General features: G+C 40.4%; 1 protein-coding gene across 1 annotated transcript in view; it reads right to left on the bottom strand.

Annotated features, from left to right (window-relative positions):
- The window catches only part of LOC124777570 (DC-STAMP domain-containing protein 2), a 254,458-nt gene that overhangs the window by 207,878 nt on the left and 19,870 nt on the right, over positions 1-26,710 (bottom strand). Inside the window, exon 3 of the mRNA XM_047253029.1 lies at positions 14,251-14,386. Coding sequence (XP_047108985.1) covers positions 14,251-14,386 — 136 coding nt within the window. The remainder of the gene's footprint in view (positions 1-14,250; positions 14,387-26,710) is intronic.

Raw genomic sequence — 26,710 nt, 5'->3', positions numbered from 1 at the left:
TAGCTATAATTATATTTACTCCTACTGATTCCACTTCATCCCTCATCCTGGTGTTCTTTAGCATTTTATTTTCCACACCTGCCCATACCACATGAAATTATGACCTTTGACCTAACCCATCCTCCCTCCCCCTATCCTGCCTTATGGCAAAACACACACACACACACACACCCTTCATTGTCCCTTTCCTCCCACATTCTTGAACGTTTTTAACATATTTGTGCATATTCTTACATGATTTCAAGAGCTTTCACACATCTTCACATACTTTTATATATTTGTTCATGTTTTTATGTATCTGTGCTTATTTTTGCGTACCTGTGCATGTTTCTATGTGTCTTTATGCACCTTTTCTCTTAGCCAGCTCCATTCACAATCATCAACATCTATTTTGCCTATTTCTGCATCGTTACCATTTCCTTTGCACCATTCCTACCACAATGGATCCCTACTCCAGCTTTCTGCACCAGTTCAGAAAAGTGCCCCTTTCCCTGGCTAAAATGCAGTCCCACATCCTATTTCTGGAATACTAACCATAAAGATTCCTTTCTCTGAATCCCACCCCTGCTTTCACAATGATCTTCACCTTTTCAGAGTCTGCCTATCCCTGGCCCTCACACACCTGGTACTGAGAAACCACATATCCAAGGCACAGGCATCCCAGAACCACCTCTGATCCCTCCATAAGATACTACTAATGTGCAATACCTGTGCTCCATACGTCACATCTCTCAAATTGAATCCCTTGTTCTCCAGCACCTGGAGGAACATTCCAGACACCACCTCCATAAGTTATCCAACTTGCTAACATCCTATCACCACCTCAGTGCACCAATATCCAACCCCTATCCTACCCAAAGCATTCCTCCTTGTTCAGCTCCCATAATACCTAAACACTGCCCAGCTGACCTTTTCAACTTGCTGCATCCCCCAAAACTCCCTACCAGCTCTCCACCATATCCAAAGCCAAAATATTCCCGTAACTCTGTTGTTAGCCTTTCCACCAAAACCCTCATCTCTATAGAAATTTCAGTCATATCCAAAGACCTAACCTTTAGCCCCACACCCAAATTCTAACATGCCGGACTTATCAAATACTACTATCCTTCTCCTGATCCCTGCAATGGAAGCACTTCTTTGCCGTCAATCAAAGCTGACCTAATTCAAACACTGAGCCCTGCCTCCTCTAGTTCATACCATTATCCAACTATGATCCTCCCCCAAACCCACCCAACCACCTGCTGATCACCTTCTAGGAATTCCTTATTTCCAACTTAGCCTGATTGCCCTTCCCTTCATCCCCTCCTCAGAACACTAACCCTCCGATAGAAGAAAGAATAGCCATATAGAACCTCAAAATAAATCCTGACCTAGTCATCCTACCTGCAGACAAAGGTTCCACCATTGTTATTATGAATCACAATGCTAACCTGGCAGAAGGCTTTCGTCAATTATCTGACTCCTCCAACTATGAACTCTGCCAGAGTGATCCCATCAGAGAATTCCAACACAACCTCCAGTCCCTGCTTAAAGCCCGGCCTTCCCAGGAACTCATCCCTGAATCCATTTCCCTCCTCACCCCCATGACACCCTGCACATCCACCTTCTACATATTCCCCAAAATCCACAAACCAAACAATCCTGGATGCCCCCATTGTGGCTGGTTACTGTGCCAACACTGAAATAATTTCATCCCTCACTGACTAACACCTCCAATCAATTACCTGTAATCTATCCTCCCATGTCAGACACCAACCACTTCCTTCACTGACTCTCCATCATCCCCACCCCTTTACCTCCTAGATCCCTACTCATTACTGTTTCATGCCACCTCCTTACACACCAACATCCCTCATGTCCACAGTCTTACTGGTATTGAACACTACCTTTCCCAAAGTTCTTCAGACCACAAACACACTACCTCATTCCTAATACACCTTACTAACTTTGTACTAGCCCACTACTTCTCCTTTGAAAGACAGGTATACAAACAAATCCGCGGCACAGCCATGGGCGCCCGTATGGCACACTCCTATGCCAGAATGTTTATAGGCCATCTAGAGGAGACCTCCTTCACCTTCCAAAACGCCAAATACCTAGTCTAGTTCCAGTTCATTGATGATATTCTCATGATCTGGACTCAGGATCAAGACACCCCACCTTCGTTCCTTCACAACCTCAACACCTTCTCTCCCAGTGTGCAACCTTCCTAGACATTGACCTCCTCCTCTCTGAAGGCTCCATCCATACCTCTGTCCATGTGAGACCAACCAGACACCAACAGTAGCTGCATTTCGACAGTTTTCATCCCTTTCACACCAAAAAATCCCTCTCATATAGCCCAGCCACCCAAGGATGACAAGAATTCCTATGCTCAGAATGATGAGGGTCTCACCAAGGCCTTCACAGACAGGCACTGTCCCCCAGACCTAGTCTGCAAACGGATCTCCAGTCCCATTTTCCCTCACACCATCCTCAAGAACCAGCCACAGAGGAGTGTCCCCTTTGTCACCTCAGACTGGAACAACTGAAGCACATCCTTTGCCAGAGCTTTGATAACCTATCATTATGCCCTGAAATGACATCCTCCCTTAGATCCTTCCCACTCCTCTTCAAGTGGTTCTTCGTTGCCCACGGAACCTCTACAACATCCTAGTCCATCCCTATGAAACTCTCCATCCCAACACCTTGCCACAAGGATCATACAGCTGTAGAAGACCCAGATGAAAGACATGCCCAAGCCGGCCAGTTAGTACTTCCCATCCCAGTCCTGTCACAAGTTTATCCTACCGCATTAGGAGCCGGGCCACTTGTGAATGCAGCGATGTCATTTACCAGCTCTACAATCACTGCACAGCTTTTTATATTGGTATGACTACCAACCAGCTGTCCACCAGGATGAACAGCCAACGCCAAACTGTGGCAAAGAGCAAAGTAGGCCACCCTGTGGCACAACATGGAGCTGATGCTTGATTTCAATGGTTGCTTCACTTCTCGAGCCCTCTGGATCCTCCTCTCCAATACCAACTTTTCTGAACTGCGCAGATGGGAGTTATCCTTACAACACATTCTCTGCTCCCATGATGATCCTGGCCTCAATCTACAGTAACATATCCTCCACCCAACAGTTTCTACCCTCTCTGTGCTATCATCTCCTCTCCTTCCTCAGCCTCCCACACTCTTCGTTTCCTGCCCTCTGTTATGCACCTGCCCACCTTTCCCTGCTCCTCTCCTTTTTTCCCCATCTCACTGCCCCACAACCCAGCCCTACAACCTCCTGGCATTGTGCCTATTGGCATTCTAGCTACTGCACAGGCTACCAAACAGTGTTCGTCTCTCCCCCCCACCTGTACACTACTATCCCTTCCCCTTCCCTTTCCCCTTCTCTGCCTCTGACAGGCTGCTGCTTGCTTCCTACATTATAGTTTCATTCCAGACACAGCTCCCAGAGTTCTCTCAAACTGCACATGTTTGCATGAGGTGTGCTTGCTTGTGTATGAATGGTGTGCGTTTCTCTTTTGTTGATGAAGGCTGTGGCCAAAAGCTTTATATAGGTGTCTTCTAATTGTGTTTGTCTGCAACTTAACATGTATTCTTTACGGTAAGTAGCTATCTATCTTTTCCTACATTGCTGATATTCCTATCTGGAGTTTCCATTGTTTGTTTTTACAATAACTGTAATAACAGCTATGCTAATTAAGCCACAGAGAAGACTGACCTGCCAAATGAAAACACTCTTCAAGGCAAATTATTATGAGCTGTTCACATTTATTTTTGCACTTAATTAGCAAGTGATAAATTCTAAATTAAGTAATTAACTAGTCAGCATAACTAATTATACACTAATTATACATGAACCATGGACCTTGCCGTTGGTGGGGAGGCTTGCGTGCCTCAGCGATACAGATAGCCATACCGTAGGTGCAACCACAACGGAGGGGTATCTATTGAGAGGCCAGACAAACGTGCGGTTCCTGAAGAAGGGCAGCAGCCTTTTCAGTAGTTGCAAGGGCAACAGTCTGGATGATTGACTGATCTGGCCTTGTAACAATAACCATAACGGCCTTGCTGTGCTGGTACTGCGAACGGCTGAAAGCAAGGGGAAACTACAGTCATAATTTTTCCCGAGGACATGCAGCTTTACTGTATGATTAAATGATGATGGCGTCCTCTTGGGTAAAATATTCCGGAGGTAAAATAGTCCCCCATTCGGATCTCTGGGCGGGGACTACTCAAGAGGATGTCGTTATCAGGAGAAAGAAAACTGGCGTTCTACGGATCGAAGCGTGGAATGTCAGATCCCTTAATCGGGCTGGTAGGTTAGAAAATTTAAAAAGGGAAATGGATAGGTTGAAGTTAGATATAATGGGAATTAGTGAAGTTTGGTGGCAGGAGGAACAAGACTTCTGGTCAGGTGACTACAGGGTTATAAACACAAAATCAAATAGGGGTAATGCAGAAGTAGGTTTAATAATGAATAGGAAAATAGGAATGCAGGTAAGCCAGTGAATGCATTATTGTGGCCAAGATAGATACGAAGCCCACACCTACTACAGTAGTACAAGTTTATATGCCAACTAGCTCTGCAGATGATGAAGAAATTGATGAAATGTATGATGAAATAAAAGAAATTATTCAGATTGTGAAGGGAGACGAAAATTTAATAGTCATGGGTGACTGGAATTCGAGTGTAGGAAAAGGGAGAGAAGGAAACATAGTAGGTGAATATGGATTGGGGCTAAGAAATGAAAGAGGAAGCCGCCTGGTAGAATTTTGCACAGAGCACAACATAATCATAGCTAACACTTGGTTTAAGAATCATGAAAGAAGGCTGTTTACATGGAAGAACCCTGGAGATACTAAAAGGTATCAGATAGATTATATAATGGTATGACAGAGATTTAGGAACCAGGTTTTAAATTGTAAGACATTGCCAGGGGCAGATGTGGACTCTGACCACAATCTATTGGTTATGACCTGTAGATTAAAACTGAAGAAACTGCAAAAAGGTGGGAATTTAAGGAGATGGGACCTGGATAAACTGAAAGAACCAGAGGTTGTAGAGTGTTTCAGGGAGAGCATAAGGGAACAATTGACAGGAATGGGGGAAAGAAATACAGTAGAAGAAGAATGGGTAGCTTTGAGGGATGAAGTAGTGAAGGCAGCAGGGGATCAAGTAGGTAAAAGGACGAGGGTTAGTAGAAATCCTTGGGTAACAGAAGAAATACTGAATTTAATTGATGAAAGGAGAAAATATAAAAATGCAGCAATTGAAGCAGGCAAAAAGGAATACAAACGTCTCAAAAATGAGATCGACAGGAAGTGCAAAATGGCTAAGCAGGGATGGCTAGAGGACAAATGTAAGGATGTAGAGGCTTATCTCACTAGGGGTAAGATAGATACTGCCTACAGGAAAAATAAAGACCTTTGGAGAAAAGAGAACTACTTGTATGAATATCAAGAGCTCAGATGGAAACCCAGTTCTAAGCAAAGAAGGGAAAGCAGAAAGGTGGAGGGAGTATATAGAGGGCCTATACAAGGGCAATGTACTTGAGGACAACATTATGGAAATGGAAGAGGATGTAGATGAAGATGAAATGAGAGATACGATACTGCGTGAAGAGTTTGACAGAGGACTGAAAGACCTAAGTCGAAACAAGGCCCCGGGAGTAGACAACATTCCATTAGAACTACTGACGGCCTTGGGAGAGCCAGTCCTGACAAAACTCTACCATCTGGTGAACAATATGTATGAGACAGGCGAAATACCCTCAGACTTCAAGAAGAATATAATAATTCCAATCCCAAAGAAAGCAGGTGCTGACAGATGTGAAAATTACCGAAGAATGAGTTTAATAAGTCACGGATGAAAAATACTAACGAGTATTCTCTACAGACGAATGGAAAAACTGGTAGAAGCTGACCTCGAGGAAGATCAGTTTGGATTCCGTAGAAATATTGGAACACGTGAGGCAATACTGACCCTATGACTTATCTTAGAAGCTAGATTAAGGAAAGGCAAACCTACGTTTCTAGCATTTGTAGACTTAGAGACAGCTTTTGACAATGTTGACTGGAATACGCTCTTTCAAATTCTAAAGGTGGCAGGGGTAAAATACAGGGAGCGAAAGGCTATTTACAATTCGTACAGAAACCAGATGGCAGTTATAAGAGTCGAGGGACATGAAAGAGAAGCAGTGGTTGCGAAGGGAGTAAGACAGGGTTGTAGCCTCTCCCCGATGTTGTTCAATCTGTATATTGAGCAAGCAGTAAAGGAAACAAAGGAAAAATTCGGAGTAGGTATTAAAATTCGTGGAGAAGAAATAAAAACTTTGAGGTTCGCCGATGACATTGTAATTCTGTCAGAGACAGCAAAGGACTTGGAAGAGCAGTTGAATGGAATGGACAGTGTCTTGAAAGGAGGGTATAAGATGAACATCAACAAAAGCAAAACAAGGATAATGGAATTTAGTCTAATTAAGTCGGGTGATGCAGAGGGAATTAGATTAGGAAATGAGACACTTCAAGTAGTAAAGGAGTTTTGCTATTTGGGGAGCAAAATAACTGATGATGGTCGAAGTAGAGAGGATATAAAATGTAGACTGGCAATAGCAAGGAAAGCGTTTCTGAAGAAGAGAAATTTGTTAACATCGAGTATAGATTTAAGTGTCAGGAAGTCATTTCTGAAAGTATTTGTATGGAGTGTAGCCATGTATGGAAGTGAAACATGGACAGTAAATAGTTTGGACAAGAAGAGAATAGAAGCTTTCGAAATGTGGTGCTACAGAAAAATGCTGAAGTTTAGAGGGGTAGATCACATAACTAATGAGGAAGTATTGAATAGGATTGGGGAGAAGAGAAGTTTGTGGCACAACTTAACCAGAAGAAGGGATCGGTTGGTAGGACATGTTCTGAGGCATCAAGGGATCACCAATTTAGTATTGGAGGGCAGCGTGGAGGGTAAAAATCGTAGAGGGAGACCAAGAGATGAATACACTAAGCAGATTCAGAAGGATGTAGGTTGCAGTAGATACTGGGAGATGAAAAAGCTTGCACAGGATAGAGTAACATGGAGAGCTGCATCAAACCAGTCTCAGGACTGAAGACCACAACAACAACAGATAAAGAGATAACATTTCATCATGTGTTGGAAAACATAGATTCAAATCATGAACGGCATTCAGACTGTAAGTTTATACTGCACAACTGCTACTTTTGATTAATTAATAAGATTTTTGGATAGTTCTGCCCGTAATTTAAATTCTATGAGAGCTACATATATTTCCATGACACCAGCAGAAAGAGCAGCTCATTTCCAATAAGACTGATGTGCTACTTACAGGTATGCCATAAATGTACAACACACATTTCATTTTTCTTAATTACCACCATCTTCTTAAGTTTTGATGTAGTAAATGCATTAATTTTACCAAAGTAATTATTATAAAAACATCGAATATTATATTCTGAACAGTATCTACAATATTCTTCATCTCAGTGTGCTACTTACACGTATGCCATAAATGTACAACACACATTTCATTTTTCTTAATTACCGCCATCTTCTTAAGTTTTGATGTAGAAAATGCATTAATTTTACCAAATGTAATTATTATAAAAACATCGAATATTATAATCTGAACAGTATCTACAATATTCTTCATCTCGGTTCTTTTAGGAGTATTATGTCCTGAATGAAATCAAGGAGCTCTACAATGAGCAGAATAAAGGGTTGTAAGGAACCATAACATTTTGGTTGCATTGAAAAAACACTGATTTTAACAAGGGACTTATATTCAATAAGAAACGAATTATTGCAGTCTCAGCATCTCCGCTGTATGGTGAGTAGCAACTTTTCTTCTCATAATAGTGTTACATTCCATCCTGGATTTTCCATTGCTTGATTATATTTTATACCTACACCAGTAAACAAGTGGTCTGTTATTGTGGCTGAAGTGTTTGTTACATGTTTTGCTGTTTATATTGTAGGTTTCAGATTAAATTTCAAGAGGCAGTTTAGTAGGTCTGTTTGTTTTTTAGATTCCACAGAAAAATCAATATTAAAGTTACCACAAATGATCAGACATCTATTCTTTTTTGATAATTTACAAAAGAGATACTCTAAATTTTGTAGTAAAGTGTTCATAAGGCTCCAATAATAATTCTTAAAATTGTAATGATGAAAATAAATATTCTTAAGTGTATACATTATGATAAGGATATTATTGGAACAATTTTTGTCATGTCATTAATGCTACACACCTTTTGTGTAAGGGGGACCAAACAGACAAAGAACAAACACCTCTATCAGAATGAAAAAAATAGCAAAACATTGTGTGTACTAGTCAAGTAATCTTGTTATTTTGGCTTCTCGTTTGTTCAAATAATTTTTGAATGAAACGATAACGATGCCATTTATACAAAAGGTTGTATTTTTTTCCTCTTAGGCCAATCTGAAGAAGTCTTTTATAGGGTGAACATTAATAAAACCAACAAACTGCAGGGACAGATTCCTGATTGGAAATGGAGAAAAAGGTAATACGAATATATGTCTGGAAATGTATAGTTGCCACGGCAGATGGCACAGACAAATGGAAGCTCTTCTAACAATGTTCCATGTGTTCCTTGTGTGTTGCAGGCTGTGTGGTTGCGCAGCATACTGAATTCATGTTAGAAACAAGCCAAGATGGTATATGTGTATAGCCAAGCAGATGGAAATGGTCATGTGGCAGCATGGCCATACTAAAACAAGTACCCTCAAAGACACCAACCACATCACACAACATTTCAAGCTCTTTTTGGGCATTTGTGTGGTCATCAGCCCTTCCAGACAAATGAATGTGCAGGGAGGAGGCAGAAAGTGCATAAACCAGGTCGGAAGGACTGGGTTCTACAGGATATTGAGACGAACATTAGTACAAGCTCCAGGCAAGTGATCTGCCAATATGGTGTAAGCAAAGTACAATTATGGTGTATCCTGCTTGACAACTGCTACTATCCCTATCACTTACAATAAGTGGAAGGATTATCAGCAGCACATTTCCCTCTATGGAAAGGTTCCTCTGTTGATGGTTCCTACAACAGACCATCACAATTATGGGATTCCTGTCACCAGTCCTCTTTCCAATGAAGCAAGTTTTACCAGAACTGGCATTATCCATGTGCATAATTGTCATCTGTCGGCTACAAACAATCCTAGGGGAATGGTTGAGGCATCTCATCAGCATTGGTTCAGCATCAATGTGTGGGCAGTGATTCTTGGCTATCACATACTTGGACCGGCTATTATTGCACAACATACCTGGAATTCCTGCAGAACACTCTGCCTAGGCTGCTTGAGAATGTGCCTTTGGCAATACGACAGGTCATGTGGTTTCTGCATGACAGAGCACCACCTCACTTCTGCATTACTTAAACCCCCTGGATTTTTACCTCTGGGGGCATCTGAAAAGCAATGTGTAAGCTGAATCATTTTTTGATGTGCAGAGCATTCAACAGCGTGTTCACAACACCACCGATGCTATTTGGAGAGAGGTCGGAACATGCAAAAGAGTGCAGCAATCCTCGGTGTGATATTTGAAGGCGTGCCTTGCATCCCCTGGAGGCCACTTCAAACATCTGTTGCAACATGGATGCGATGCAGCTCTACACTGTGTTCCGGGATGATTTGTTGTCATTGCACACACACCATCCATTTCCGAACACATTTTCACAGAACTTTTTTTTCCTCCATTTCCAGCCAGGAAACCGTCCCTGCAGTTTGCTGGTTTTATTAATGTTCACCCTGTTTAAGGCGAACTGCATCATTGGATGGTAAATAAAATAAAAAACTCTGTTTTGTCACCAAGACTGTTTGTTCTTCCACATTTCACAATAACCATATTTTTTTGTGTAAAGCACCCCAGTTATAGTTACACTACAAGTAACAGTTGTGTCAATATAAATTTTGCAAACTGATCTAAAAATTTTATCTTATAACTATGTACACAAATATTTTGCATGTGATTCAAAGCTTTAATGTAATGTTTAACTATTCAAACTGCAGCCACTGTATTAGTTGTTTTATACTAGGTTATGACCACTCCGGAATCCCAAGACTTAAATGCAAAAGATATGTACTGTGCATATACACTGGCCCCAACATTAATTCAAATAAGTACTTTTCATATAAAAGTGTGATTTGCACAAAAGGAACCCACTAATATCCAGAATGGACTTGTTTGAGAGAGAAGGCATAAAAAAAATCAAAACATGACTCACATGATAATATAATAAATACATATGAAATGGTCACAGCTTTGGAAAAATAAAACCATTGGTTCATTTTCATGGGGAACTTGTGAATGAGAAACGAGAAGAAAAAAAGGGATACATATGTGATGATTATGAGATGTTAGAAATTTTTTTAATACTTAGTAAAAATTTCTTTGAAAAATAGGGGTCATATGAACATTTAAAACACAGTGAGATAATGAATTTTTGCAGGCATTTCACCATGACAATTAATACTGTAGTTGCTATTAGGAAAATATTAATTACAAAGCAGTAGATACGAATAGTTTTTGAAAAATTAATGTGATATTTTTTTCTGTATCAAACTATTATTTCAATAGTACGTTCAACTACCTAATCTTATTCAATACTTCAAAAAATTACTAATATCCTGTGTTAGTATTCATTTTTGTACTTCCACATAGTTTTATACAGAGTGTCTCAAAAGGTATGCTACAATTCAAACTAATTAAGATGATTTTCATACCACATTTGGCTTATGTGACAGACAAACTCACAAAGTTTTGTTTGTGTTCCAGATTGTCGTGAGTGACACATAATGACAATGTTTCAAGAATGGGCTCAATGTGTGGAATTGTTTATTCAGATCAAAATGGACATGCAGGTTCAAAGGAACTTGCGAACACAGTACAGGAAGCACTCACTCTCAAGGACGTTGATACATTGGTGTTACAGGAATTTTCAGCAGGCAGGAAGCGTTGCTGTGAAGCATCATACTGGACAATCTGGAACAAGTTAAGCTAACACAGAAAGGATACAGATGGCTTTGCAACATCCACGGCAGAAGTCTGCTTGGAGGGTGTTGCAGCAGCTGCAAATCCCCAGAGCAACAATGCACTGGGTCCTTCAAAAACTTTTACAGATATATACATACCGATCACAAGTGTTGCTTACAGTAAAACCACACAACATACCACAATGTACATTTCTGACAAAGCAACAATCCACATGTGTGGTAAAGTAAACAAACACAATGTTCACACAACCAACCCACATACTGTGATGGAAGAGGTACATGACAGCCCAAAAGGGAAGGATGGTGTTGTTTGATGGTTGATTGGATCATGGTACCATTTTTTCTCGGAAACAAACAGTTAATCCTAACAACTACCTTGATATGCTGGAGATATTTGCATTTCCAAAACTGACTGACCAAAAAGCAGTCTTTTCCACCAAGATGGTGCATTGCCACATTGAGCTCAGACTGTGTGACATGTTCTAGGCATATGTTTCAAGATCACTGGATTGGAGGGGTCGTCCAGGTCCCTGGCCTGCTAGCTCACCTGACATTAGACTGATAGACTTCTTTCTGTGGAGTTATGTGGGGTCCAACTCCCTGACATCCTAGATCACCTGATATTGTTACTGTGGGGTTATGCGAAGGACAGAGTCTGTCAAATGCTTGTCAACCACATCAATGATTTAAAGAACCAAACTGCTGTAAATGCCACAGTTGATGTAGAGATGTTGCACCAACTGTGAACAGAGTTTCAATGCATACTGGATTTTGGGAATGCCCCTAAAGGTGAACATGTGAAACTGATTGAATGGCTTAAAATTGGTGAGATACCTTTTTGAGACACCCTGTATAAATTTACATTGGATGATTTAAAAAATACTTCCTTCATGAAAATTATAAATTAAAATTGAATCAATTATGGTAAAGGGAATATGGTTAGTAATACTGTTTCAATAGACAAACAGAGATCAGTAAGTAAAACAATTTCAATTTGAAACATTTCTGGCCTTTTTTGTGTAAAATGGGATGACTCAAAATTTGGAAATAATACTTCCCATAATTTCACAGACTCTCATGCATATGCTATGCATAACATTTGGGGAAGGGGATAAGATACCAGGTAGTAGGCCAGACTGAAAAATGAAGAGACAGATACTGTGTTCAATTCATACTCTTTGATACAGTTTCAGATCTGTAGTTAATGAAATAATTTTACTGATAAATCACTCGATACATTTGGACCATTGTATAAACAAAACTGCCTTTAATTCAAGAGTAATCTTTTCAAGTCTGAATTTTTCAACATACATAAACATAATATTCCATAGTAAAATCCATCATCCTATACCCTTATTTTGGAATAAGTAAACAACAACATGAAGAAATAAGTCATAACTGTTATGGTATATTGATAATGTTTACTTTTGGACTGTCAAACTACAACTGAATGAAACACAATTTTCGTGCCATAAATGTTTTGCCTTTATTCTCTGCAAGGCATTTTCAGAGGCCTGGAATATGTACATATTTTTACTATTTAGTCACATATGGCACGAAAACTGTGTTAGAATCAGTTGAAGTTACATGGTTCAAAAGTAAAAATTATGAATATACCTTAATATTACACGCAACTGAGGAAGACAGGACTACAGAAGTTGAAGAAGTCATAATTGTGTTAATTAACACTGGTTTCTCTGTTATACTTTCTATTAAGTACACACTGAAAAGTTCAAAATCACACATAACAAAATTCTATTTAATAGATGAATGATACCTGCACAAAAATTAAAGCTATTTAAGTTCAACTACTGTACACCAGTTCTTTTGTAGCATACAAACATGCCAATTGTATCTTGATTGTTTCAAACATCATATGTCTTTCTCAGCTCTTTTGTCACACAACGCTATGATGAAAAAAAAGTTTTTGGTCCTGCGCTATCTTGTGAAGTATTATGTAAAGTGCTTATAGAAGACATCACTATTCAGGGAAATAATAAATGGAGTTTTTGGTGCTATTTGTTTTATGGGGATTAGGTGACGGTCCAAAGCATATTTCCCTGCCTAATATCTCATCTTCCCATGCTAGAGATATCATCAGAGGCTGTGACAATTCAGAAAGCAGTTACAATTCCAAACACGTCCAGCAAGCTGAACTGCTTACACATACCTAGGCGAAAGTTGGTTTGTAACATGATCAAATCACTGCCTAAAATCACACAGTCGCACAAATGTGCGTTATGGAGCTTTATTTATAATAAGGCCTACAACTTGTCTAATTTCAATGCTTCTTTTTTTCTGTTAAAGTTGTTTTTGGGTTTTCTATGGCACCTCTGTATAACCTCGCATAATAATGATTAGGCCTTGATAAAAAAATGGTACCAGAGAAACAAATTTGGTGGTTCACTGTTCCTACTGCAAGTTCTGCTACTGCCGATTTATCTGTGTTGCTCAAACACATATTGCTCTTGTGTTCCTTAATACCGCTTTTTGTAGCTCTTATATTTGCTTGTCTGCATTATGCAGAGAAATACGTCTTGGACCATGGCTTAGTGCCCATACAACAAATATCACTAAAAAGATATCTGACATCTATGTAAACAATGTATACCTTTGCTTCACAGCATCTTCGGAAGCTATCAGTACACGTAAAACACATGGAGTATATGCGAAACCAGACTGTTCGTTGTAAATATATTAATGGTGACCCAACTTTTACTTTGTGAATTTTGGGTATGTTTATTATAACAATGGGACACATTTAGCATGAATGACTGCATGGTACATGGAAAAAAAAAGAAAGAAAACACACACAAGTCTTCAAAGCTATGAAGACCTGTTCACTGTAAGTAGTAGTCCTAAACAGCCATTATGGAATTTGAGAATTCATTTACTTTCATTTCCTTTATGAATGTTTATCAGTTAATATATTGTTATGATAGGGCAAATGGCATGCAAAACAACCAATGTTTGATTATCAATTCATCCTGTAATGCAGCCATCTGATGACGAACAAACGTTTTAACCTTGTAATTAGATGGAAAAATGAAATGTGTGGAACAAATAGTCTGAAAATTAGCTAGCTATTTTTATAACACATTTAGAAAGCCCAGTGATTTATCATTACATTAACTAATGACTGTAACTTAGGAAGAAACAAATGATTGTGAAAATTGGACACTCTTTCATAATGTGTTTTGTATCCCAATATAAACTCTTACCTGACATAGTAAGAAAATGCCAAACCAAGTGTAAGTACTGTTCCAATCATAGAACACAAAATAGTTGCTTTCTTAGTTGAAAAATGCAGTTGGAAGACAAAAAACATGAACAAAATGTAAGTAAGTAGCATTCCTCCTGAAACAAAGAATCAGTTATTGTTACAGACATAAGTTTTTTGCTTTGATTCAAAGCAAGTATAGTGAAATACTTTCCATATAGACAACTGTCCATAATAATGACAGAACTTCATCATTAAACAGACAGCCAAAGCAGTCATTATAACTTGAGAAACATAAATTATTATGTATACCTAATCAACTGTAAATGAGTGATAAAGTCTGATGCAGTTTTAACCAAACAATATCAAAAAATTTTCTGATTTGGGTGGTTAAAACTGAACATCAAACACACTGTTAAATTTATTGAGTACCTTAATTAAGTTCTTTAATGCCTGCAACTGATTACTTCATTCTAAAATATTATTTGTATGAATTTGGAGAAACCACAAAAGATTTTACATGATGCACATGTGTACATTTATATTCATTTCAAACACAAATTTCCAAACATTAATCTGCTATACAAGAACCTGCATTGCTTCAGTTTGATGAAATGTGTAAGTTGTTGTCAAATTATCGCCATAAATTCATGCAAGTCACTGCAACATGTGTAGAGTCCTACCGTTTTCAGAAACAGCCCCACCAGTCCTACAGAGCTTGGGCAGCTGAACACCATGGCCTCAGTCATAAATATCAGTTTGTTACTGATGCTTATCATCATGATTCCTTTGCTGACTCTATGGTCTGTGATGTCATTATTTGGTTGGCTCCCAATAAGAAGATGCGTCAGCGTGCATTGCCGTACCAGAATCCATCCTTCGCTGAAGTATTAAATATTGCTCACAGGGAACCTCCCCATTGCAGCCCCCTCAGATTTAGTTATAAGTTGGCACAGTGGATAGGCCTTGAAAAACTGGACACAGATCAATCAAGAAAACAGGAAGAAGTTGTGTGGGACTATGAAAAAAATAAGCAAAATATACAAACTGAGTAGTCCATGTGCAAGATAGGCAACATCAAAGATAGTGTGAGCTCAGGCGTGCCGTGGTTCCGTGGTTAGTGTGAGCAGTTGCAAAACGAGGTTCTTGGTTCAAGTCTTCTCTCGAGTGAAAAGTGTACTTTCTTTATTTTCACAAAGTTATGATCTGTCCGTTCATTCATTGACATCTCTGTTCACTGTAATAAGTTTAGTGTCTGTGTTTTGCGACCGCACCGCAAAACAGTGCAATTAGTAGACAAAAGGATGTGCCTCTCCAATGGGAACCGAAAACATTTGATCGCAAGGTCATAGGTCAACCGATTCCTCCACAGGAAAACATGTCTGATATATTCTATACGGCACTGGTGACGGCATGTGTGTCACATGACAGGAATATGTTGTCGATCCACCTTACTTGTACGCTTGGCGAATGGGTAAAAAGATTCTTCTACCTTGCCCAATTTAGGTTTTCTTGTGGATTGATAATCACTCCCAAAAAAGTGAGGAAAACATAAGAGTTTGTCACATAAACTGCAACAAATGAATGCAACAGTTTCACAGTCGCACAGTTTTCCCTGTGCTGTCAAAAAGTATGTTTTTAACGTTTTCAATTTTTTCCGTGTGTAGACCGTCAAATCCTGCATATGTCCAAGCAAATCTGAACATGTCCTGGAATTTTGGAGAGCGAAGTTGATTATGTGTGAGTGCCTGAACTTTGACAATAATCTGAAAATAAAAAATTAAACTTCTCACTCGAGGGAAGACTTGAACCAAGGACCTCTCGTTCCGCAGCTGCTCATGTTAACCATGGGACCACAGCGCTCCTGAGCTCACACTATCCTTGATGTTGCCTATCTTGCACATGGACTACTCAGCTTGTATATTTTGCTTATTTTTTTCATAGTTCCACACAACTTCTTCCTGTTTTCTCGATTGATCTGTGTTCAGTTTTTCAAGGCCTATCCACTGTGCCAACTGATAACTAAATCTGAGGGGGTGAGGGGGGTGCGAAGGGGAGGTTCCCTTGTCAGTCTTTTGAAGTACCTCACCCTGCAGCTGATCAGGCAGTGGCTTGGTGTGACATCATCGCAGCGGCTTCTGTTCCTGGCTGTTGAGCATCAGTCAGCTCTCGGTGGGAGGACAATGTGGTAGCCATACAAATACAACTTCCATGTGGCACTGGACAGCACAATGCCAAATAACAACAATAAGCACAGCAACGACAGCACTTCACCCTCCCATCTTGCCCATACTGTTTTGTGCAACATGATTGGGTCATGTACGCTAAGTGCTGGGCGACTTGCAACACCTGTAGGAAAAAAGGACAAATGGCGTTTGTGTGTTGTTCCCAGCCCCTCCAGCAGACATGGACATGGATATTAATTGTGTGTCTCCAGTGCTTATGATTCATAATACATTGTTTATTGAAGTGCAATTGGTGGAAAATGTGTGGTTACTCGACATTTGGTGAGTTAAAATAGGCAGCATACTCCAATTTTGAAGTACTTAATGCTCCCATTATGTGTAAATATGTGGTTCATTCCTTGACTTTCTTGGTAGTACATGATGCTGGTGCCAACGATTTGTTCAGTCTGGATGCTTTCAATGCTTTTGGTTTTTCCATTTCAGATACAATGCAGCTTGTTTCAGACCACATCCCTTACTAGCAGTTAGATTCTCTGTGTTCTGAGTTCCCTTCTCATTTTTAGGATCATTTAGGTTGTGCCACTAATTTTGTTGCTCACATTACCCTGAAACCCATGGCATGGCTGCACTTTTTCCAAACACACCCTCCTCCTATGGTTTGCTCTATCAATTGAAATAGGAATTCAATCTAACACTGACACCTACCTTTTGCCCCATCAGGATGAGTTAATGGATAAACATGCCAAGGGGCAGTTTTTCTCCAAAACTGACTCATCTTAATGCTATTTACAAGTTTCATTGGATGAGGATCCTAAACTGCTCCTGGGGATTAAAAGGCCTTTCGGTTTTTACCCATATCAGCACCTCCCATTCGGTGGGGCAAGTGGCCCGGAAATTTTTCAGTATTTTTTGGAAAAACTGATGATATATGTTCTAGGATGCATCAACTACCTCAATGATATCTTCTTTATGAGTGCATCTATGGAAGAGCATTCCTATAATTTACAAACCTTGTTCATGATCGCACATATTGCAGAATTGAAGTGCAACTTGCCCATGTCACACTTTTTTTAGCCATCCATTGCATATCTGGAGTTTGAGGTTACTCAGAACTGTGCTAAGCCTTTATGTCACCATGTTGCTGCCATCACAACTTTGCCTTGCCCTATCATTCTCAAAAAACTCAAAAGCATTTTTAGGTAAAATCACATACTGTCACAAATCCATCCCAAGTGAGGCCACATTGGCCCATCCCCTCCATGAGATGTTCCACAAGAATGTTCCTTTTCTTGTAGATGCTGGCATGCAAGCATGTGATCGGACTTTTGAAATCTAAATTACGTTCTGCTCCTTGTTTGGCTACTTTCCATCCTGGCCAACACTTGGTTTTTGGCTACGAACGCCTTTCAATACAAACATGGGGCTGTTCTCGCAGACTGATATGAGGATGGTTCCAAACACCAAATAACTTGTTGTTGTTGTTATTGTTGTGGTCTTCGGTCCTGAGACTGGTTTGATGCAGCTCTCCATGCTACTCTATCCTGTGCAAGCTTCTTCATCTCCCAGTACCTACTGCAACCTACATCCTTCTGAATCTGCTTAGTGTATTCATCTCTTCATCTCCCTCTACGATTTTTACCCTCCACGCTGCCCTCCAATACTAAATTGGTGATCCCTTGATGCCTCAACACATGTCCTACCAACCGATCCCTTCTTCTAGTTAAGTTGTGCCACAAACTTCTCTTCTCCCCAATCCTATTCAATACCTCCTCATTAGTTCTATGATCTACCCATCTAATCTTCAGCATTCTTCTGTAGCACCACATTTTGAAAGCTTCTATTCTCTTCCTGTCCAAGCTAGTTATCGTCCATGTTTCACTTCCATACATGGCTACACTCCATACAAATACTTTCAGAAATGACTTCCTGACACTTAAATCAATACTTGAAGTTAACAAATTTCTCTTCTTCAGAAGCACTTTCCTTGCCATTGCCAGTCAACATTTTATATCCTCTCTACTTCGACCATCATCAGTTATTTTGCTCCCCAAATAGCAAAATTCCTTTACTACTTTAAGTGTCTCATTTCCTAATCTAATTCCCTCTGCATCACCCGACTTAATTCGACTACATTCCATTATCCTCGTTTCGCTTTTGTTGATGTTCATCTTATACCCACCTTTCATGACACTGTCCATTCCGTTCAACTGCTCTTCCAAGTCCTTTGCTGTCTCTGACAGAATTACAATGTCATCGGCGAACCTCAAAGTTTTTATTTCTTCTCCATGGATTTTAATACCTACTCTGAATTTTTCTTTTGTTTCCTTCACTGCTTGCTCAATATACAGACTGAATAACATCGGGGAGAGGCTACAACCCTGTCTCACTCCTTTCCCAACCACTGCTTCCATTTCCTGCCCCTCGACTCTTATAACTGCCATCTGGTTTCTGTACAAATTGTAAATAGCCTTTCGCTCCCTGTATTTTACCTCTGCCACCTTCAGAATTTGAAAGAGCGTATTCCAGTCAACATTGTCAAAAGCTTTCTCTAAGTCTACAAATGCTAGAAACGTAGGTTTGCCTTTCCTTAATCTAGCTTCTAAGATAAGTCGTAGGGTCAGTATTGCCTCACGTGTTCCAACATTTCTGCGGAATCCAAACTGATCTTCCCCGAGGTCGGCTTCTACTAGTTTTTCCATTCGTCTGTAAAGAATCTGCATTAGTATTTTGGAGCCGTGACTTATTAAACTGATAGTTCGGTAATTTTCACATTTGTCAACACCTGCTTTCTTTGGGATTGGAATTATTATATTCTTCTTGAAGTCTGAGGGTATTTCGACTGTTTCATACATCTTGCGCACCAGATGGTAGAGTTTTGTCAGGACTGGCTCTCCCAAGGACGTCAGTAGTTCTAATGGAAAGTTGTCTACCCCGGGGCCTTGTTTCGACTTAGGTTTTTCAGTACTCTGTCAGACTCTTCACGCAGTATCGTATCTCCCATTTCATCTTCATCTACATCCTCTTCCATTTCCGTAATATTGTCCTCAAGTACATTGCCCTTGTATAGACCCTCTATATACTCCTTCCACCTTTCTGCTTTCCCTTCTTTGCTTAGAACTGGGTTTCCATCTGAGCTTTTGATATTCATAGAAGTGGTTCTCTTTTCTCTGAAGGTTGTAAGGGGTCCGTAGGCCCTTACTATAAGTTTGCACTCGGCACAGGTCGATAGGGCAAACAATCGATAGTGTCGTGTGGCGAGAGCGAGTGAGAGTTGAGTCAGTTCCCAGGTTGCGGGCCGAGCGGTGTGGAGGCCTGTTGCTGTAATGCAAGGCTTTAATGACAAAGGGAGTGGCCATCGCCGCGGTTTAACCCCTTTGTGTTAGAATAATACGGGAAAGTGAAAAAGTATAATTACGAGAGTGATCAGTGATATTTCTGTGCCGATCTTTGTGGTTTCGCGTCTACCGCGCTGGCATCATTTGGATTGCAGTGTTGGATTGCAGTGATTGAATTTGCGTGTGACAATAATGAATAGCGAGGAAGCCTGTGCCGAAATTAGCCGTTATTAAATATGTATGACGAAGGCAGTGGCTGTCTCCTTCTTTTTGTGTTTTTGAGACGAATATAGGTTCTTGATTAGTGAAGCTGTGTTGGTGTTCCTTCTTGCCACCGGACATTTCATTATTACAGCATTTGAGAAGGACAAAATGGAATGTAACAACTCCGTAGCAGTCAAATCCGATTGCCAGCCCCATTAGGTACACGGTCACATTAATTAATAATTATTAGGACTGCTGTTCAGATCCCGATCGAGTGGGATACATAAATCGGAGGTGTTACACCCTTGGCTTACCGTGAAAGGACAAGTGCAATTTTCAGACGAATAGTAAAGAACAATAGGTAATTTCACCTTGATTAACGCAAGAAAATATTTTTTTCCAATTTCGGATGAAGACAGAGTATAAACTTTAAAATTGCGACAAGAAACAGTGCATTTCGAACAATACAAAGTAATAGCATCTTACGACTGTGACTAAACTTTTTTTTTCTTGCCATATTAGATAAGAATAATAGTGTCAATAAACTGTGTTATAATGTGCAAATGCGTAAATCCACGCGAAAAACTGTGAAAAGTGAACACTAAAGAGAGACACGTGTGAACATTACAATAGCAAAACGAACTAAGAATTCGTCACGAAAGCTTTACAGAAGTGTTTAATAGTAATATTTTGACTGAAATTGCTTTTGAATCGGACAGCTTCAGGAGGACCCATAAACTGTTATGCGGAAGACAATTTATGTGGCGACGCAATTGTTGAGTGACGTCACGCAGACCCGTGTAGCAGTTGCGCCAAAGAGCTTCGATCCGCAAGGTGATTTCACACGTCATCCCAACTACCTGTGCAAGGAGTAGGTCAAGCACAGACGCACTACACCGACGGTCTTCAGCGCGACTTCGAGACACCGAGCGCCGACCCGGCATCTAGCGGCTGAACTACAAACTACGCCCGCCTGCAGCGCCACAGAGCGGCCAGCTGAGAACTACGACGTCCCGCCACAGTGAGCAGCGCGACTTCGAGACACCGAGCGACGACCCAGCATCTAGCGGCCAAACTACAAACTACGCCCGCCTACAGCGCCACGGAGCGGCCGACAGAGAACTACGACGACTCGCCACAGATCTTCAGCGCACCTTCACGCAGCTCCGGCGGCAGTACAGCGCCACGCCCACTTCAAACGTCAAAACATCGCGACTCGTGGTAACGTCAGTTGGTGAGTGAAGACGACTGGTTGACATAACATTAAATTGTAGTGTGCAGTCTTCGCGGTAGATAAACATTTGTAAACTGAGAGTCATATTAGGAAAAGTGCCCAATTACAGTAATTTCCGAAAAATTTGCGAAACATACTCTGAAATATAGCATATTTATTGATGCATGCTGCGCAGTCTAAATGGTGCTTATACAGATATGCTTATTGTTTTTGGGGATTTTACATTTATAGATTTTATGAGTGGTGTGATTTATCTTATTTAGAACATTTTACATAAGCTGTGTATGTGAGAATTGATATTTGAAGTTATTAGGTTTTGAGAGTTGTTATGTTCAGTACTCATGCATATTGTATCAATTTTGGGATTAACTGAAGATACTGCAGTTACTGTTTGATTAGTTTCATGATAATTAGGAGTGTTTTGGGTTGCTAGAGGTTATTTTGTATTACTTGCCTGTGCATTAAAAATAAACCAAACATGTCTACTGAAGATATGCAGGTTTGTGAGGCAGTAGTTGAAAGGAAAGGGATAGGGCAGGAAGACAAGAGATGATTCAGGAATCAGTGATTATGGATTGTCATTAGAGAGCCCATTAGCGCATTCAACCAGTTATCCCGAGACACGAGAAACAAGAGAAAGGAGAGAAATATTCCACAAATCAATACAGAAAAATTTACGAGGTTTCAGAGAATCATTAGAGAAGAGTTTTCAAGAAACAAGAGAAAGGAGAGAAATATTCCACAAATCACTAAAGGAAGATTTACAAGAAACTATAGCACAAGAGATCAAAACATCATACATGAAGATGGAATGTAATCTGAAGAAGGAGATGCAGGAGTTACCAGAACGACTGAAGATGAACATCGACGAGAGAGAGAGTAGGCTACAGAAGAATATAGACCAAGTCCAGGGAGACGTGGAGAAGATGGAAGGAAAGCTAACAAAAAAGATAGAAGACGATATTGAAGAAACTAAAGCCAAATTGGGAGAAAGGGTCACCGAGATGACGCAGATGCAGAAACAATGCAACGATGTGGTTAAGGGGATAGGAGATAGGCAAAACCAACTGGCAGTCAATCTGAGAAATGCTATAGCAGTGCAACGAGAAGAGGATAACCAGAGGGTTGCAATGGAAGGTGAGGCCTTCACTTGGGGAGTCAAGAAGAAGGAAGGGAATACTAGTTATGATCAGTTTGAAGGAGAATTCTTGAAGAAATACTGGTGCAAAAGTCATCAGTGTGCAGCACTTGAGGACCTACTACACCATAAGTCACTTAGTACATGGAGAGGAACGTTGAGAGAGTTTGCCGAACATTTGTGGGAATTGAACGAGACCTTAGAACAACCCCTGAGTGATGACGTAATGATATCTGCGATAAAAAGAAGATTGAGCCGGACAATGCAAGAAACTATATCTGGGAGCCTAATTAAAGATAGGGAGGCCTTGATGGAGATACTGGAACAGTTGGAATCTGTTCAATCACAGGAACACAATCAAGCTAAGGATCAAAACCGAGAGGGAAGTAGTGACCAAAGGAATCATTTTAATCATTCGTCTGATTATAGAGGAAGAGGTGGAGGGACTGGAAAACTGAATGACACTCCAGGTGAGGTCCGAGGACCCGAATAAACCTACTAAGATATGTTTAGAACATTTAGTTGTTAAACGGACATTTGAAAAAGGAAAATGTTTATTTACATTGTGTTTTCTGATGTATTATAATTAGAATTGCATATTTCATATCGATGATTACCTGAGAATGGGTATAAAACCTGTAACAACTAATTTGTAGTATAATAATTAATATGTCATGTGTTCAAGTAATAATTTTTGATTGTATGTTGTGTGTTGCATTCAATATGGACTATAGAGGATTATTGCTGCTTGATAAAAAATTGTAATTTGGACAATGCCATGTTTATGAGATGAATAACCTTTTGTAGAAATTATTGTGGAGGCAGCCCACTACCGGAGTCGAGGGATTTTTTGGTGAATTGTAATTTCATTAATTATTTACAATGTGTGTTTTGTTCAGATGTAGCAATGTCTAATTCCCTTGCCGATTCCTTTATGCCTGTGGCTCCAAAGAAGTTTTCGAGGGCGGGGATGTAAGGGGTCCAAAGGCCCTTACTATAAGTTTGCACTCGGCACAGGTCGATTGGGCAAACAATCGATAGTGTCGTGTGGCGAGAGCGAGTGAGAGTTGAGTCAGTTCCCAGGTTGCGGGCCGAGCGGTGTGGAGGCCTGTTGCTGTAATGCAAGGCTTTAATGACAAAGGGAGTGGCCATCGCCGCGGTTTAACCCCTTTGTGTTAGAATAATACGGGAAAGTGAAAAAGTATAATTACGAGAGTGATCAGTGATATTTCTGTGCCGATCTTTGTGGTTTCGCGTCTACCGCGCCGGCATCATTTGGATTGCAGTATTGGATTGCAGTGATTGAATTTGCGTGTGACAATAATGAATAGCGAGGAAGCCTGTGCTGAGATTAGCCGTTATTAAATATGTATGACGAAGGCAGTGACTGCCTCCTTCTTTTTGTGTTTTTGAGACGAATATAGGTTCTTGATTAGTGAAGCTGTGCTGGCGTTCCTTCTTGCCACCGGACATTTCATTATTACAGCATTTGAGAAGGACAAAATGGAATGTAACAACTCCGTAGCAGTCAAATCCAATTGCCAGCCCCATTAGGTACACGGTCACATTAATTAATATTTATTTGGGCTGCTATCAGATCCCGATCGAGCGGGATACATAAATCGGACTTGTTACAAGGTCTCTCTAATTTTCCTGTAGGCTGTATCTATCTTACCCCTAGTGAGATAAGCCTCTACATCCTTACATTTGTCCTCGAGCCATGCCTGCTTAGCCATTTTGCACTTCCTGTCGATCTCATTTTTGAGACGTTTGTATTCCTTTTTGCCTGCTTCATTTACTGCATTTTTATATTTTCTCCTTTCATCAATTAAATTCAGTATTTCTTCTGTCACCCAAGGATTTCTACTAGCCCTCGTCTTTTTACCTACTTGATCCTCTGCTGCCTTCACTACTTCATTCCTCAAAGCTACCCATTCTTCTTCTTCTGTATTTCTTTCCTCCAATCCTGTCAATTGTTCCCTTATGCTCTACCTGAAACTCTGTACAACCTCTGGTTTAGTCAGTTTATCCAGGTCCCATCTCCTTAAATTCCCACCTTTTTGCAGTTTCTTCAGTTTTAATCTACAGTTCATAAACAATAGATTGTGGTCAGAATCCACATCTGCCCCTGGTAATGTCTTACAATTTAAAACCTGGTTCCTAAATCTCTGTCTTACCATTATATAATCTATTTGATACCTTTTAGTATCTCCAGGGTTCTTCCATGTATACAACCTTCTTTCATGATTCTTGAACCAAGTATTAGCTATGATTAATTAGTGCTCTGTGCAAAATTCTACTAGGCGGCTTCCTCTTTCATTTCTTACCCCCAATCCATATTCACCCATGTTTCCTTCTCTCCCTTTTCCTACTGCCCAATCCCAGCCACCCATGACTATTAAATTTTCGTCTCCCTTCACAATCTGAATAATTTCTTTTATTTCATCATACATTTCTTCAATTTCTTCGTCATCTGCAGAGCTAGTTGGCATATAAACTTGTACTACTGTAATAGGCGTGGGCTTCGTATCTATCTTGGCCACAATAATGCGTTCACAATGCTGTTTGTAGTAGCTTACCCGCATTCCTATTTTCCTATTCATTATTAAACCTACTCCTGCATTACCCCTATTTGATTTTGTGTTTATAACCCTGTAGTCACCTGACCAGAAGTCTTGTTCCTCTTTCCACCGAACTTCACTAATTCCCACTATATCTATCTTTAACCTATCCATTGCCCTTTTTAAATTTTCTAACCTACCTGGCCGATTAAGGGATCTGACATTCCACGCTCCGATCCGTAGAATGCCAGTTTTCTTTCTCCTGATAATGACATCCTCTTGAGTATTCCCCGCCCGGAGATCCGAATGGGGGACTATTTTACCTCCGGAATATTTTACCCAAGAGGACGCCATCATCATTTAACCATACAGTAAAGCTGCATGCCCTCGGTAAAAAACACGGCCGTAGTTTCCCCTTGCTTTCAGCCGTTCGCAGTATCAGCACAGTAAGTCCGTTTTGGTTAGTGTTACAAGGCCAGATCAGTCAATCATCCAGACAGTTGCCCTTGCAACTACTGAAAAGGCTGCTGCCCCTCTTCAGGAACCACACGTTTGTCTGCCCTCTCAACAGATAACCCTCTGTTGTGGTTGCACCTACGGTACGGCTATCTGTATCGCTGAGGCACGCAAGCCTCCCCACCAATGGCAAGGTCCATGGTTCATAACTGACGCAATACAAATGCTCAAGTCTGCTCAGCACTGCTACTCCCAAGTTGAAAAGAAAGTACTTGCTATCATCTATGACCTAAGAAAATTTTACGTGTTCTTATATGGTCCTAAGTTCCACAATCCCTTGGTTTCATTATTAACCCTTCTGCTTCATTGCCTGACAAAGTAGCATGCCGTCTCCACTGTTGGGCATTCTTTCTGTCCCACTTTGACAATGAAATACATTTTTGGCCTATCACTCAACATGCCAACGCTGATATTCTGTCCTGGCTTCCGATGGGGCCAGATCCTACTTTTGACCAGGATGAATGCCTTTGTTTCCACTTATATGGTGTGGTGCAACATACAGTAAATGGGTTTCCTACTATGGGCTTTCCGATCACAGTTGCTGTCACCCCAATAACCCTGTACGCAATACCTGACCAAGCACTGCGGCATCAGGCCGACAGTGCACTGCACTCAAATCATTCACCAACGGCATCTGTGTGGACTGACCACCAGAGGCTGCCTGCAGTGTGTCACAGGACTTGAGTTCATGGCATGGCAGCTGCTGTGCCATGTACCATAGTGCTCCTCTATATAAGGACAGTACAGCAGGCATTCGCTCACAGATGTATTGTTACCATTTACCTGTGTCAGCTTCTATGTTTGTTAGGTTCTATGTTTGTTAGCTGACACGCTAATGTTTGAAGAGGAAGAACTGTCTGCTCCAAATGAACAGAAATCATGCCAGAAATGTTCTGATTTGGACAAAATTCTGCATGATTTGAAAGAAAAATGTGCCATATCCACATGCTAGAAAAAAGTAGCTATTCCTACCTTTGCACCTTCCAGCTGGTCTATTGACTACACTACAAAGGAATTCAATGTTTCTACATGTATGGTAAAGCAAGCTAGGAAAATAAAAGCAACCCAAGGAGTGCTTCCATAACTTCAGCAGGCTCAGGGTAAGCAATTGCATTCAGAAATAAAGGTGCTAGTGTCGGAGTTTTATGAAAATAATGACTACAGCCGAATAATGCCTGGAAAAAAAAGACTATGTAATGGTGAAAATGGGAAATGTACATGTACAGATGCAAAAAAGACTGTTGCTATGCAACATATCAGAACTATATGTAGAATTCAAGGAAAAGT

Source organism: Schistocerca piceifrons, chromosome 1 (assembly GCF_021461385.2).
Source record: "Schistocerca piceifrons isolate TAMUIC-IGC-003096 chromosome 1, iqSchPice1.1, whole genome shotgun sequence".
NCBI classification, from domain to species: Eukaryota; Metazoa; Arthropoda; class Insecta; order Orthoptera; family Acrididae; genus Schistocerca; species Schistocerca piceifrons.
This window is presented reverse-complemented; position numbering and strand designations above follow the sequence as displayed.